We start from the raw sequence: 16,377 nt of genomic DNA on the forward strand, positions 1-16,377 counted from the left end.
GACGTGGCAGGTAGCACGAATGGCCTATGAAGAGTTTCAGTTGAGCTGGGGTTAGGCTCAAGAAGGGATGTGTCCTGATTAGGTCAGGCTCCCCTGTAATGTGCTACATTTATTTTGTAATAAAAGTGTCCAAAAACACACACATTTTTTGCCACATTTTTTTTTCACGGGAGTTATGGGGTGGCAGAACACAAGGATTAAGCTCGTGAACAATTTTCTGTATGCTTAGACATTTGTGGTAATAGTTTAGAGAAGACTTAAAGGGAATCTGTCAATAGGTTTCTGCTATGTAATCTGAGAGCAGTATGATTTAGGGGGAGATACCCTGGTTCCAGTCATGTGTCACTTACTAGTCCGTGTTTTGTTGTTTCAATAAAATCAGTGTTTTATTAGAAGGAGATTATCACTACAGGACTAAGGGTACTGTCACACAGTGGCACTTTGATCGCTACGACGGTACGATCTGTGACGTTCCAGCGATATCCATACGATATCGCTGTGTCTGACACGCAGCAGCGATCAGGGACCCTGCTGAGAATCGTACGTCGTAGCAGATCGTTTGGAACTTTATTTCGTCGCTGGATCTCCCGCTGTCATCGCTGGATCGTTGTGTGTGACAGCGATGCGTTCACTTGTAACCAGGGTAAACATCGGGTTACTAAGCGCAGGGTCGCGCTTAGTAACCTGATGTTTACCCTGGTTACCAGCGTAAAAGTAAAAAAAAAAAAACAGTACATACTCACATTCCGGTGTCCTTCAGGTCCCTTGCCGTCTGCTTCCCGCACTGACTGAGTGCCGCCGTAAAGTGAAAGCACAGCACTATGTGATGCTGCTGTCAGATTACATAGCAAAAAGCTGCTGACAGATTCCCTTTAAATCTTTCTTTGTTTTTTTCTTTTCATTTTGTAATCTGAAAAACTCTACTCGCAGGAAGGAATTAACATTCAGATCCCAACACTAATTGTATCAGATACTAAATCCTCACTAATTGTAAACCAATCAGCCTGGAATTAAATGCAGATGATTAGTACGCGGACAGCTGACAGATGTCTGATTTGCATGAATATATTATATATGTATATCAATAGAAACACCCTGGAAGAAGCCACCCACTGATTATCCCAAGGATATTGGGACAAGGGTCAACTATTTTCTAAAATGAACGACATTAGTTCTTAACCGTTTGCTGTAGTGTGCCGTGAGATTGTGGGGAGTGGGAGTCTGGAGCACCTTCAGATTACAGCAGTCAGACCACTAATAATCTCTGAGCCTGGTAAATTAGGAGCATGCAGAGGGATTTTTTGGAGCGATTCTGCTACAACAAAAACCTCAAAACACACTTTAAAGGCTCTTCCTATTAATTTCTATTATAAGCCTACGTTGCCGTTCACATGTTCAGTCTTTTGAGCATTTTTTTCTGCTTCAGTTTTTGAGATTGCAGGTAACTTCTTTAAAGGGGCTCCTGATGACCTCAGTTAGAAGGCTGCAAGAAACTCTTCAGTCTGCAGCATGATCGCATCTATAATGTGCATTAAATTGTTTTATTTAGTCATATAGATTTAATCTGAAAAAAAAAAAAAACTCTGAAAATGACGCTGGCCACGTCTGCGCAGTGGCATGTATCAGCGATCCGATCGATGCTACTGTGCAGCCGCCGGAAGCACCATTTTGCTAGAGGGAAAAAAAACTGTCTCCACCAAGATTTATTTTGAGAATAAATCTATATGACTAAAACAATTTAATGCACATTATACATGTGATCATGCTGCAGCCGCCGCTGCCTGCCTGCTGGATGTGATTTTTTTTTGTCCAGCACATATAATAATCAGTATATAAAATAGGAATCGGTGACCTCTCATAAGCCATCAATATGAATGCTTTATCAGAGCACCACATGAAGACCCCCCTCCAGGCCCACTCCGCAGCACGGGCATGTCATAAGCTCAAAACTGAAAACAAAGGTTAAACAACAACCACAAGACGGATTTCATCAACCCAGGTATCATTGTAATCAGTATAACGGCGCCGACCTGCCACTGTCTGTAGGTTACTGTGCACAATCCTGCTGACAGCTTCCCTGTAAGGGCATAAGAATTAAAAATTTGAAAATTGTGAAATTTTCGTCAAATTTTTCTGTTCTTTTCACAAATAAACACAAGTCGTATTGAAGAAATATTACCACTATCATGAAGTACAATATGTCTCAGTATCAGTGGGATACGTTGAAGCGTTCCAGAAATACCTCATAAAGTGACTGTGGTCAGAATTGTAAAATTTGGTTAAGTCATTAAGGTCAAAATTGGCTCGGTCATCAATATCTGATCGGTGGGTGTGTGACACCCAGCACCCCCGCCGACTAGCTGTTCTCGGTGCTGGCCATGAATTTTGACCTCTTAAAGGGAACCTGTCACCCCCAAAATGGAAGATGAGCTAAGCCCACCAGCATCAGGGGCTTATCTATAGCATTCTGTAATGCTGTAGATAAGCCCCCGATGTATCCTGAAAGATGAGAAAAAGAGGTAAGATTATACTCACCCAGGGGCGGTCCCGCTGCGGTCCGGTCCAATGGGCGTCGTGGTCCGGGGTCCCGTCTTCTTACGATGACATCCTCTTCTTGTCTTCACGCTGCGGCGCAGGCGTACTTTGTCTGCCCTGTTGAGGGCAGAGCAAAGTACTGCAGTGAGCAGGCGCAGGGAAAGGTCAGAGAGGCCCAGCGCCTGCGCACTGCAGTACTTTGCTCTGCCCTCAACAGGGAAGACCAAGTACGCCTGCGCCGGAGCCACAGCGTGCAGACAAGAAGAGGACGTCATCGTAAGAAGATGGGAGGCCCCAGACCGGACCACGACAGCCATTGGATCGGACCGCCCCTGGGTGAGTATAATCTAACCTCTTTTTCTCATCTTTCAGGATACATCGGGGGCTTATCTACAGCATTACAGAATGCTATAGATAAGCCCCTGAAGCCGGTGGGCTTAGCTCATCTTCCATTTTGGGGTGACAGGTTCCCTTTAAGAGGTCAAAATTCATGGCCAGCACCGAGAACAGCTAGTCGGCGGGGGTGCTGGGTGTCACACACCCACCGATCAGATATTGATGACCTGTCCTAAGGATAAGCCATCAATATTAAAGTAGTGGACAACCTCTTTAATAAACATCAAAGAGAATAATTCTATGCACCACAACATGAAAATGACTTCACATTTCCATAGACGCAAGTGGTTAAACAAAATGACCCGATTGTTCTTCAGGAAGCTTCTGCATGGAAGCCACCTATTATTTTATGCATAGAAGTAAAGCCACAGGAAAAACTTAACAGAAAAGACAAAAAAAAAACACACACGAAATTAAACATTTTACTGAAATGTATTTTGCTTGAAAAACTCGTCAGGTACGCTGACCTCTAAAAGACGTTGTGTGCGTTCAAAACCATTTCAGGAAATGAAAAACGTCTCCAAAAACACCCTGAAGAAGGGGTATGTGCACACGGTGTCTTCGTCAGACAGGCCCGAAACACACCTGAAAAAAGGCTCAAAAATGTCAAATCATTTCACACTTCGAAAGTTATGAATTGGTTAAAAGAAATGACCGGTCTGTTCAGGCGGCTTCTGCTTGGAAGCTGTTCACTATTGTGTACGTAATGAAAAAGGTGAGGGTGAGTACTGGCTGTGATTGATATTTTATGTATTTTATTGCATTTGGGATCCTCTTTTCTAAAAGTGGAAAACCCCTTTAAGATGTGCCTAAGTCAGGGCATAGAGGGTTATTCCTATCTGATAAAGTGATGGCTAGGATATGTTAACATGTTATGGCTGAGAGCGCCACTGGGCAGCAAAAAAACTGCAAAGGGAACAGTCAGCAGTTTTGCTCCACCCACTGTCAGGCATGTGACCTAAAGGCTTAGCGCTAACTGTACCGCTGAGTCATCTGACTTCCCACAGTGCACTTCTCCCTGATTACGGGAAACCAGCAGGATTCTAACTTTAGCTTTAGTCAAGAATGGAGAAGTAGACATTGTGTAACTCCAAAGCAGTAAAAAATAAAAAAAAGGAATAATGAAAATAGCTGCTGCGGCATTTTATTTTGAGAGTTTTGGGGCTAAAAGTAATTTACATTTAACCCCTTTCCAATGTTTCCATATTACAGTATGGGTGTATGGAGCTTAAATGCCTCTGTCAATGACCCTGCTCGAGTGTCGATTCAGGTGGCCATCGCCTTCCACGCCAGCGACGTGATAAATTGCCTTGGCAGCGAAAGGCGCTTCATGCAATCATCTTGGTACTTATTTTCACCATATGGAATAAATGGCGTTATAAAAATGAATAATAATAATATGCGCCAATACTGAAGTATAGCAATACGTAGAACAAGCGATTACAGGTTCAAGTCCCCTATGGGGACCAAAAAATATAGTGAAAAGTAAAAAATGAAAAAGAAAGAAATAAAAAAATTCGGTATTGCTGCATTCGCAAAAGTTTGATCTCTCAACATCTAGAATTATTGAACCCGTACTATAAGTGCTATAAAGCAAAAATAAAAAAAGGAAAAATAAAAAAAATCTAAATACCAGAATTGCCTTTTTTCTGTAGTTGCACCTCCCACCAAAAATATACTAAAAAGTGATCAAAATGTCATATGTACTCGACAATGATGCCAATAAAAACCATAGCTCCCTACTTATAAAAAAACAGCTTTCACACAGCTCCATCTACAGAAAACCCCCCAAAAGTTACGAGTCTTAGAAATTGGTGACACAACTAAATTGCTATTTTACAAATTCAGATTTTTTTTTATCATCACTTAAAGGGAATTTGTCAGTGAGATCAATCCTCCTAAGCTGTCTATATGGACGTGCAAGTCATAGAAAGTGGAATGAAATAATACTGTACCTTCATATCTGCGATCAGATGTAAGATTCCAGAGTAATCCACCTGTTTCTTGATATGATAATGAGCTATTAAGATCTATGGGCCGGACATAGATCTCCCTGAGAATCTGCCTCCAGAGCTTATTTTACATGAAAGGGGGCGTTACATGTGAGACATGTAGATCAGGAGAGCAGACTGTCAGTCATTACATGCTTCAGACTGGTTACGTCTCCTTTCATTTATAGTAAGCTTTGGAGGCAGATTGTCGGGAAGATCTATGCCCGGCCCATAGATCTTAACAGCTCATTTACATATTAGGAAAAATGTGGATTTCTCTGGACTAAGACATCGGATTGTAGATATCAAGGTATCATTTTATTCAGCTTCCTATGACCTGCAAGTCTATGAAGACGGATTAGGAGGGTTCATCCTACTGAGATTCATGTTGCCAGGTCAGTTTTAACCCTGTAAAAAAACAGTGACGGAATAGTCCTTTTTTCACCATTTTAAAGTCCTGAAAGGATAGTCTTAATGGTAATTGTGTGACATATTTGAAACAGATTTAGAGACAGATGTCCTTTTTAGGATGCTAAGAAAATTGAGAAAATGCCTTTGTGATGGATGTTGCCCTACTGGTTACCACCCAGTATTTGCAATAAACTCCCGCAGACACAATCTGCATACACTCCTCAATCCATTAATGAAATCTTATGTAGCCGTATAATCCTACTAATTGACAAAGATCAGGCTTCCACTTGTCACCCCTTGGACACGACACATGAGTGCGTTATAGGGTGTTAGCCGGGTGTTATAGCATTTAGCATACGATATATCTGCTAATCCCTAAATTATCCTGGAATATGTATCTTCTCGCCGCCTCTGCAGCAATCTTACTCCTACACAGTCTATATTCAGTCTCCTCGTATCTGCATTAACTGACATTGGGAATGAACCGATGTAGTTACAATGAGAAAGTAAGGCTACTCGTCTTTTCGCCTGCAGCTGACATTTTTTTTTTTTTGATGATGGGATTGGGAGCATAATGACCTAGCTGCGGCAATCCTTCCTCTGCATGAGTGTATTTACAAAACTAGGACAATATGTAGACTTGACGCCAAATTTTCTCAACAGCCTTCTTAATTGAATTTAAAGAGGACTTGTCACTTTACATAAATATATAATTTTTTAACCTGATGAACATGCTCCTGTTCTCCTGAATCTGGCGTTATCTTCCTTTTGTTTCTGCGCCTTTCTGTTCCTGAGATTTGGCCTCTTCTTCCCTTTATATAAATCTAGTGTTACTATCCAATGGGACGTGGTCCTCTACTCTTCTCTGTGGGCGTCGTCCTGAAAACCTCTCCTGGTTGGCTAAAAAGATCACATTTATATACAGGGAAGACTGGGCCATATCTCAGGAATGGAGAGGCGCAGGAATAAAAGAAAAACAACGCCGGATTCAGAAGAACAGCAGCATTTACACCAGGTAAAAATTACATATTCATGGCTGATGAAAGGTATTTTTTAAAGCTGGGGTAAGGAAGAATCCTGGAACCATTGGTCAGGCAAACACGATGGTGCCTGGACTGTGATTTTAATGTCTACACTGTCTCGAGATTTTGCTGTGGGAGGGTACCATTTGGAAAAATGTATGCGCTTAATGGGATTGCCTGGGATGAAAAAAAAGTTTTCAGTTGTAGAAATAACCAGTCCGCTTTACTCATCCTCCCCAGGTTCACCCAGGTGTACATGACTCATGCTCATCTATCTAGAAGCCCTTGGTGTGGGATCCATTTTATAGTGTTCTCACACGAGTGTGTCAAAGACAAGTACTCGTTGGAAAAACTATAGGTTCGTTTTTGGGTTTGGTCCCCACAAACTTTTGTATCTGGTGTTGCATCTTAAACTCATTAAATTTTATAGGACTTAGGTGTAAAATCAGTGACGTTCTAAGGAGAAAATTGGCTCAGTTTTTGGAAGTAAGCCACAATGTTTCTCTAACCTTATGCCGTCGATGAGTCTGAGGACTCTCCAAGAAAATCTAATCTTGCGCACTGAATAATTAATTCAAGAGCCCCTGAAAGTCGCTAATAAATAATTTATGGGACTGCGGCTTGGTAACATCTTAGGCAGCTGGTGGGTGACAACCCTAGATGTCCACAGTCATTTGGAGACCCAACATTGTCGCTGAGCTTTACTTGTGTATGGGGGACGACTGTTGGTTCTTTTTCTTAAATGTTGCTTGTTGTTTGAATGTTCAAATGGAATGTTGGGAAACCCCGGAACATCTTCGTTCTCTTCTCACCAATTTCTTTGTTTCCTTGGAAACTACAACTATTTCGATAAAAAAACCAGAACGGACTCCGAGAACAGACTGAAGAATCATGTAATGAGCGTGGAGAGGACACTCTCCGACCTCTCTTCACGACTCGCAATTCTGTAATATTTCAGAAAGTACTGTAAATTACAGAGCGCGGCTACCAGACTCCCTTTAAGTGGCTCTTCCTGGCGACCCCAAAGATTGTAGTAAATTGGTAGCAATTAGGTTTCATATTAAATAATTTCTTCACGTTATTTTTTCAGGTTTTTTTTTGCTCTAGCACACAGCTTTGGACTATCGAAGAGAGAATTATCATTTTGTTCATCCAGGGCTTTTTGTTTCATGAACAGGATGCGAAAAATAATTTAGATGAATGTTGAAAGAATGTGTTGATTTTGCCTGGTCCAACCAATTATCTAATGCTTGTGGGGGTGTCCTCACTATCTAAAATGATGTCGAGAGAAAAAAAATTCAGCTGTCCAAAGCTCTTTTCATATTCTAGGCACATAGGAGGTATTGGGTCCGAGTCATCATCTCTCTCTTTTTTTTTTCAAATTTCTTTTTTTTTGTCTTGCGTTATCCGTTGACATATTTTGCACCAAGTTCTCCAAAATGTTGAATGCGTGTTGTGAATATTGGGCCAAATAAAAAATGTTCTTTATTTTTTTATCTTTAACATTTTTTATGATTTTGTCTTTTTAAAGCAAAAAGTTGCGCGCTTGGGTATAATGTTATTAAATTTGCGTCACTGTCAAATCAAAAAGAAAAAAATAAAACAAGCAAACGCTTATAAATGAAACTTTAGAAAAGGCACAAATTAAAGATATAAGTCGCAAATGAAGAAAAAGATAAAAGACACCAAAAACTAGACTAAAATATGTAAATGGATAATAAATTGGGCCAATTGTGTCTGTAGGTGATCGCGCACTCAGCCTCCGACTTAAGAGCATCGTTTTGGCATACACTAGGCAAGAATATGTCCCTTTTTTATTACTTTATATAAAAGCCCTCTTGGACTTAATCCTCTAAAATTTCACAATGAAAATCCCTTTTACTGCAAGACAAAGAGGAGGGGGATGCAGCTGCAGAATCTCGTCTTGTAGGGGTTGGTGAGGCTGTGAGACAGGAGTAGGGGAGGGCACAACTGTTACATTTCAGAGAAAATGAATAGAAACCTTGGTTTTAAGAGTCCACTAGGCATTGCTGATCACCAATTATGCATACTTAGTCAATGATGGCTGTCAATCACCAATAAGACCGCCCACTGGACTCCTAAGACCCGAGTGACCAGGAATTTTAATGCATAAACTACAAGATATACTGAATCTTTTACCACAAACCAATATATCAATCTGCTCAGCTCCTCCAAAAGTCCCAGACATAGAACTTACATGGATTACTTAACTTTCTAATTGTTATAAAACTTAATTCGGGTCTGGTCACCCAAGTTTTTGGTTGTATCTGGTTCAAGGCTAAGTGTCCATGGTTTATAGATAATCCCCTAGCATGGAGATGCTAAAGAGTAATTAAGATGTTCTCCAAGACTAATGAAGTCCTCACCTGCCGTGTGTCTTCTAATGTAGGTCCCCTCAAGCACTAGGGCCACATATGACTGCTACATTTGGACAAGACACTGTGCCTGAATAATATTTTCCAATAGTCCTACATTTTTTAGGACTGTCCCAATTTTTGGTATATAATTATAGCAAATTTGTTCCCGAGCAAAAATGGGTGTTTGGTTATATAAACCCCACTTAAAAGTGGGTGGTTGTGATCAGGTTGGGCGATATAGACAGTAGTCCACCGCCACTACATTCATTCTCTATGGCACTGCTGAGTACAGTGCTCCACTATTTCCAGCAGTCTCATAGTCAATGAATGGAGCCGAGGCCAAACATGTACACTTCTGCTCCCAACTTATACATTTATCCATAGGATATCAGTATTATAGAAAATGCAGTATTAATGATGTTACGTTTTATTTCCAGATACTACAGGCAGTCCTCATACTGACACATCCTCGCTCCTGACATCCGTGCTGGTGCCTTTGTTTGTTTGCTTCGTCCTCATACTTCTGGCTGGCTACCTTCTAAGGTAACAACATTCACATGAGATATAAATTGCTTTATTGTTATGGTGTGAATGTGATTATGCAGGAAACCAAAGAAAATCTTCTATAGTGAATCTGGCCACCAGCCTGGTGTAATAATGAGATTAAGACACATCAGGGCATATGGGGTCAACCCTATCTAAAGCCGACGGTGAAGTAGATCATCTATGATACACCTCTCTCCAGATATTTTCTTATCCTGTAAGCAGATGAAAAAGCCATTGTAAAGATGGAGTAATGCTACCTTGTGCATATGCACACACAGTGATAAGTGATACATCGCTGGAATCAGGATATCTGCCCCTACATCATGGTGCGCTCAGATTGCATAGCAAAAAACTGCTGACAGATTCCCTTTAAGCACTTTTCTTAGAACTTTACGTTGTATCGTCCCTCTGTTGTTATTCCTATTGTAAATGTCTAAATAAGTTGACAACTAGGCGTTACCAGTTGGGGGTATACTCCGTACGTTCTAACACCATCCAATCAGCACTGTCTGTTTAGGGACACACCCCTTTGACAAGTGAAATGGAAAACACCTAGTTGTTAATTTATTCATTCATTTCCAGTAGGAAATATGGAGAAGAACATTGTAGAGTTTAAAAGAAAAAAAGATGGATAAAAATTGTTAATTTAGGTGAACACAAGTATTTGCTAAAATAGACGTTTCAGAAGGGATGACGGATCCCCGTTACGTTTTACATCTTTATGTAGCAAGGGAGCCACATAAAGCGGAGCAACAACTGCTATAAAGATACATTAACAAATGAATCAGCACAGACTTTTGGACCTAGAAACATTGTGATCATAAAAAGGGAATGTTCACTTTAAAGTTCCAGGCTTCACTTTAAGTTCCAGGCGTCACTTTAAGTTCCAGGCGTCACTTTAAGTTCCAGGCTTCACTTTCAGTTCCAGGCGTCACTTTAAAGTTCCAGGCTTCACTTTAAGTTCCAGGCTTCACTTTAAGTTCCAGGCGTCACTTTAAGTTCCAGGCGTCACTTTAAGTTCCAGGCTTCACTTTCAGTTCCAGGCGTCACTTTAAAGTTCCAGGCGTCACTTTAAGTTCCAGGCTTCACTTTCAGTTCCAGGCTTCACTTTAAGTTCCAGGCTTCACTTTAAAGTTCCAGTAATCACTTTAAAGTTCCAAGTGTCACTTTAAGTTCCAGGCGTCACTTTAAAGTTCCAGTCTTCACTTTAAGTTCCAGGCGTCACTTTAAAGTTCCAGGGTCACTTTAAGTTCCAGGCGTCACTTTAAGTTCCAGGCGTCACTTTAAAGTTCCAGGCTTCACTTTAAGTTCCAGGCTTCACTTTAAAGTTCCAGGCTTCACTTTAAGTTCCAGGCGTCACTTTAAGTTCCAGGCTTCACTTTAAGTTCCAGGTGTCACTTTAAGTTCCAGGCTTCACTTTAAAGTTCCAGTGTCACTTTAAAGTTCCAGGCGTGATCTGCTTTTCTCAGCAGGATTCTCAGTGAAGGGGCTGCAGCATGCTCCGATATGATACATTTCCTGTGAGATGACATCGATGATGTGGGCCTGGTGCACAATAATAAAAGCAGGGCAATTAAAATACAGGTACAGGCTGCAAGCTGAAAGCAAGGACCTCCAACGTGGTATTTTCCGAAATACTGCCTGTACCACGTGCCATGCCAGAGAGGCAACGGGAGATTAGAGAGGTTAATAAGTGGCTCAAGAATTTGTGTAGGAAGGAGGGGTTTGGGTTCCTGCAGAACTGGACCGACTTCTCAGTTGGCTACAGGCTCTACGCTAGGGTCGGGCTGCACCTCAATGGGGAAGGTGCAGCTGTGCTGGGGGAGAAAATGGCTAGAAGGTTGGAAGAGTGTTTAAACTAGGGATTGGGGGGGAGGGTATTCATTTTATAGGAGGGGAAGATAGTGCAGATAGAGACCTGGGCACAAATAAGGAAGTTGGGGATGGCAGTGGCATGGGGGGTGGGGTTAGAACAGTTAGTAATTTAAGAAAGAATAGAGGTACAGAGAGGAACATCAAGTGCATGTATACTAATGCCAGAAGCCTCGCCAACAAAATGGACGAATTAGAATTAATGTTGTTGGAGCATAATTATGACATGGTGGGGATATCTGAAACATGGCTGGATGAGAGCCATGACTGGGCTGTTAACTTGCAGGGCTATAGCCTGTTCAGAAATGACGGAACGGATAAGCGAGGGGGAGGGGTGTGTCTATATGTAAAATCATCCTTAAAACCCATCCTGCGTGATAATATAGGTGAATCTAATGAAAATGTGGAGTCCCTGTGGGTGGAGATAAGGGGAGGGGGAAAAAATAATAAATTACTGATAGGGGTTTGTTATAAATCTCCAAAAATAATGGAAGCAATGGAGAATATCCTCGTAAAGCAAATAGATGAAGCTGCGGACAAGGAGAAGTCATTATTATGGGGGACTTCAACTACCCTGAAATAGATTGGGGAACAGAAACCTGCAGTTCCAGCAAAGGTAATCGCTTTCTGACAACTATGAGAGACAATTACCTTTCACAACTGGTTCAGGACCCAACAAGAAGGGGGACACTGCTAGACCTAATATTAACCAACAGGCCAGACCGCATAGCAAATATAAGGGTTGGGGGTCACTTGGGGAACAGTGATCACAAAATAATAAGTTTTCCTGTATCCTTTAATAAGATGTGTAGTAGAGGGGTGACAAGGACACTAAACTTCAGGAGGGCAAATTTCCAACGGATGAGAGAGGATCTTGGTGCAATTAACTGGGACGATATCCTGAGACACAAAAATACACAAAGAAAATGGGAGACGTTTATTAGCATCCTGGATAGGACCTGTGCACAGTATATACCGTATGGGAATAAACATACTAGAAATAGGAGGAAACCAATATGGCTAAATAGAGCTGTAAGGGGCGCAATAAGTGACAAAAAGAAAGCATGTAGAGAATTGAAGTAGGGATTGATGAGGCATTAAATAAATACAGAAAATTAAATAAATTCTGTAAAAAGCAAATCAAGGCAGCAAAAATTGAGACAGAGAGACTCATTGCCAGAGAGAGTAAAAATAATTCCAAAATATTCTTTAACTACATAAATAGTAAGAAACTAACAAATGAAAGTGTTGGCCCCCTTAAAAATAGTCTGGGTGAAATGGTGGATGAGGATGAGGAAAAAGCCAATATGCTAAATGACTTTTTTTCATCAGTATTTACACAATAAAATTCCATGGCAGACAAAACGACTAGTGATAAAAATCCCCAATTTAATGTTACCTGCTTAACCCAGCAGGAAGTACGGCGGCGTCTAAAAATAACTAAAATTGACAAATCTCCGGGCCCGGATGGGATACACCCCCGAGTACTGCAGGAATTAAGTACAGTCATTGATAGACCATTATTTTTAATCTTTAAAGACTCCATAATAACAGGGTCTGTACCACAGGACTGGCGTATAGCAAATGTGGTGCCAATATTCAAAAAGCAGACAAAAACTGAACTCGGAAATTATAGGCCAGTAAGCTTAACCTCTACTGTGGGTAAAATCCTGGAGGGCATTGTAAGGGATGCTATACTGGAGTATCTAAAGAGGAATAACCTCATGACCCAGTATCAGCACGGGTTTACTAGGGACCGTTCATGTCAGACTAATTTGATCAGCTTCTATGAAGAGGTAAGTTCCTGACTGGACCAAGGGAACCCAGAAGATGTAGTATATATGGACTTTTCAAAAGCTTTTGATACGGTGCCACACAAAAGGTTGATACATAAAATGAGAATAATGGGGATAGGGGAAAATATGTGTAAGTGGGTTGAGACCTGGCTCAGAGATAGGAAACAAAGGGTAGTTATTAATGGAGCACACTCGGACTGGGTCGCGGTTAGCAGTGGGGTACTGTTATGGACCTGGTGGTTAGGAGCACCTGGAATGACCTGATGGTTAAACCAAAAGACAGGACAAGCTCTGGGAAGTGGGATCTCTGCTGACCGCAAACCCTAATCCTATCACACACACTAGAAATAGCCGTGGAGCGTACCTAACTCTCCCTAGACGCCTCTTCACAGCCTAAGAGCTAACTACCCCTAAAGTTAGGAAATAAAGCCTTACCTTGCCTCAGAGAAATTCCCCAAAGGAAAAGGCAGCCCCCCACAAATATTGATTGTGAGTTAAGAGGAAAGTCACAAACACAGAAATGAAACAGGTTTTAGCAAAGGAGGCCAGTCTTCACTAAATGGCAGAGGATAGTAAAGGGATCTATGCGGTCAGCACAAAAACTACAAAAAACCACGCAGAGTGTGCAGAAAGACCCCCGCACCGACTCACGGTGTGGAGGTGCCACTCTGCACCCCAGAGCTTCCAGCTAGCAAGGCAATATCATGATAGCAAGCTGGACAAGAACTTAGCAAATACTAAGAAATATATTCAGTACACAATGAACAACAAATGAACTAGCAGGGACTTAGCTTCTGCTGGAGTAGACAGGTCCTCAGACAGATCCAAGAGAGATCTGAACCAGTACTGAGACATTGACAGCTGGCATGGAGTAATGATCTGAGTGGAGTTAAATAGAGAAGCCAGCCTGGCAATAAACAAGGGCAGCTGAGGAAGGAAACTCAAGAACCAGCAGTTCCACTCACAGCCACCAAAGGGAGTTCACAGACAGAACTCGCCGAAGTACCATTCATGACCACAGGAGGGAGTTCGAGAACGGAATTCACAACAGGGTACCACAGGGGTCAGTTTTGGGCCCTCGTCTTTGTAACATATTTATTAATGACCTTGTAGGGGGCATTCAGAGTAGAATTTCAATATTTGCAGATGACACTAAACTCTGCGGGGTAGTCAATACAGGGGAGGACAATTTTATATTACAGGATGATTTATGTAAACTAGAAGCTTGGGCTGATAAATGGCAAATGAGCTTTAATGGGGATAAATGTAAGGTCATGCAATTGGGTAGAAGTAATAAGATGTATAACTATGTGCTTAATTCTAAAACTCTGGGCAAAACCGTCAATGAAAAAGACCTGGGTGTATGGGTGGATGACAAACTCATATTCAGTGGCCAGTGTCAGGCAGCTGCTACAAAGGCAAATATAATAATGGGATGTATTAAAAGAGGCATAGATGCTCATGAGGAGAACATAATTTTACCTCTATACAAGTCACTAGTGCGACCACACTTAGAATACTGTGCACAGTTCTGGTCTCCGGTGTATAAGAAAGACATAGCTGAACTGGAGCGGGTGCAGAGAAGAGCGACCAAGGTTATTAGAGGACTGGGGGGTCTGCAATACCAAGATAGGTTATTACACTTGGGGCTATTTAGTTTGGAAAAACGAAGACTAAGGGGTGATCTTATGTTAATGTATAAATATATGAGGGGACAGTACAAAGACCTTTCTGATGATCTTTTTAATCATAGACCTGAGACAGGGACAAGGGGGCATCCTCTACGTCTGGAGGAAAGAAGGTTTAAGCATAATAACAGACGCGGATTCTTTACTGTAAGAGCAGTGAGACTATGGAACTCTCTGCCGTATGATGTTGTAATGAGTGATTCATTACTTAAATTTAAGAGGGGACTGGATACCTTTCTGGAAAAGTATAATGTTACAGGGTATATACACTAGATTCCTTGATAGGGCGTTGATCCAGGGAACTAGTCTGACTGCCGTATGTGGAGTCGGGAAGGAATTTTTTTCCCCAATGTGGAGCTTATTCTTTGCCACATGGTTTTTTTTTTTGCCTTCCTCTGGATCAACATGTTAGGGCATGTTAGGTTAGGCTATGGGTTGAACTAGATGGACTTTAAGTCTTCCTTCAACCTTAATAACTATGTAACTATGTAACTATGTAAAATAGATCATGTACATTTCCTGTTTGACCGGGAAGCGGACTCTCAGAATATTTGAGCCCAGGTATCCTTGTCAGAAACCATTCATTCCACAGCATAATAATAAGATGCAAAGATTTTGATTGCAAGTGTAATGACTGGTTCTTACTTTTGGGATGGTTTCCTCACGAGCTCTCGCTTCTCCTTCTTAGTATGCATTTGTCAGAGTAAGAAAAGGAAACCTCTGAAGGCTCATTTATGACTGTGGCAATCGCTATTCCCACAACTGTATCATAAGGATGTATCGACTGTACCTGCGATGCTCATAGAGCACTTATGTCTCAACCGGGGAGGTGGATTTTCTGTACTGTAGGTCAGGGGGAGCAGCACGGAACAGCTGCATTGATGCAGAGGAGTTAAGACAAAGCGAACAGGGAATAAGCAGTGAATATCACCTGGCTGGCTCGTGGAGAAGCGAGGATCAGTAGAGCAGGACTTGTGGCACCTTGTCATAGCAAAGAAGAATGTTCAGACAACACCTTGGATCAAAAGGGCAGAGTATGTAGTCGAGCACCTTGGTACAGCAGATCTAAGTGTGCAGACAGCACCTTGAAACAGTGGAGTAGTGAAAACAGACCTTGATTCATCAGAGCTGAGTATGCAGTTAACACCTTGGAACAGCAGAATCTTGTTGAAGACAGGTACCTTGATGTAGCAGGACCGCGTGTGCGGACAGCGCTTTCAAATCGCAGAGTCGAGTTGGCAAACAGACAGTTTATGTAGCAGATGTAAGTATTTTTCTTGTAGCTAAGCTGAATGTAGTGAAGTGGTAGCAGCTTTCACTTACTACCTGAATACTCAGGTGTCATGCAGCCTTGGAAGGCCTAGGAATATGACATTAAAGTCGTGCACTATAGCAGAGAGAGATGAGCTAGAAAAACACTTGGACCAATGCTGGAGCCAGGGCAGGTGAGGAACACAAACACATTTGACTGACAAACAATTGTGCCTTATTCTGTTCTTCTAGGTTTGGATAATTCCAAAATTTAGCACAGAGCTTCATTTTGAGCTGCAAAAACTCTGTTCAAAACATTCATTAAAAAGGGCCTAATTTGCACAAAATATGTAGCGCACTTTGTTCAACTTCATATTTATGAACATTGCACCAAAATGATCTATTCGGCGTAAATCGCTTGTGCAGCTTCAGGATGACAGTGCACTCCCCAATGATAGGTAAAAGCCAGAGGGCAATATTTCTAACGTCAC

The 16,377-nt window shown here is 41.6% G+C and overlaps 1 protein-coding gene across 2 annotated transcripts in view; it reads left to right on the plus strand.

Annotated features, from left to right (window-relative positions):
- PTPRE (protein tyrosine phosphatase receptor type E) overlaps positions 1-16,377 on the plus strand; it is a 192,559-nt gene that overhangs the window by 97,446 nt on the left and 78,736 nt on the right. For both annotated transcript variants that reach the window (XM_077258389.1, XM_077258390.1), the window contains exon 3: positions 9,171-9,276. In XM_077258389.1, coding sequence (XP_077114504.1) covers positions 9,171-9,276 — 106 coding nt within the window. The remainder of the gene's footprint in view (positions 1-9,170; positions 9,277-16,377) is intronic.

The sequence above is a fragment of the Ranitomeya variabilis genome, chromosome 4 (genome assembly GCF_051348905.1).
Source record: "Ranitomeya variabilis isolate aRanVar5 chromosome 4, aRanVar5.hap1, whole genome shotgun sequence".
NCBI lineage: Eukaryota > Metazoa > Chordata > Amphibia > Anura > Dendrobatidae > Ranitomeya > Ranitomeya variabilis.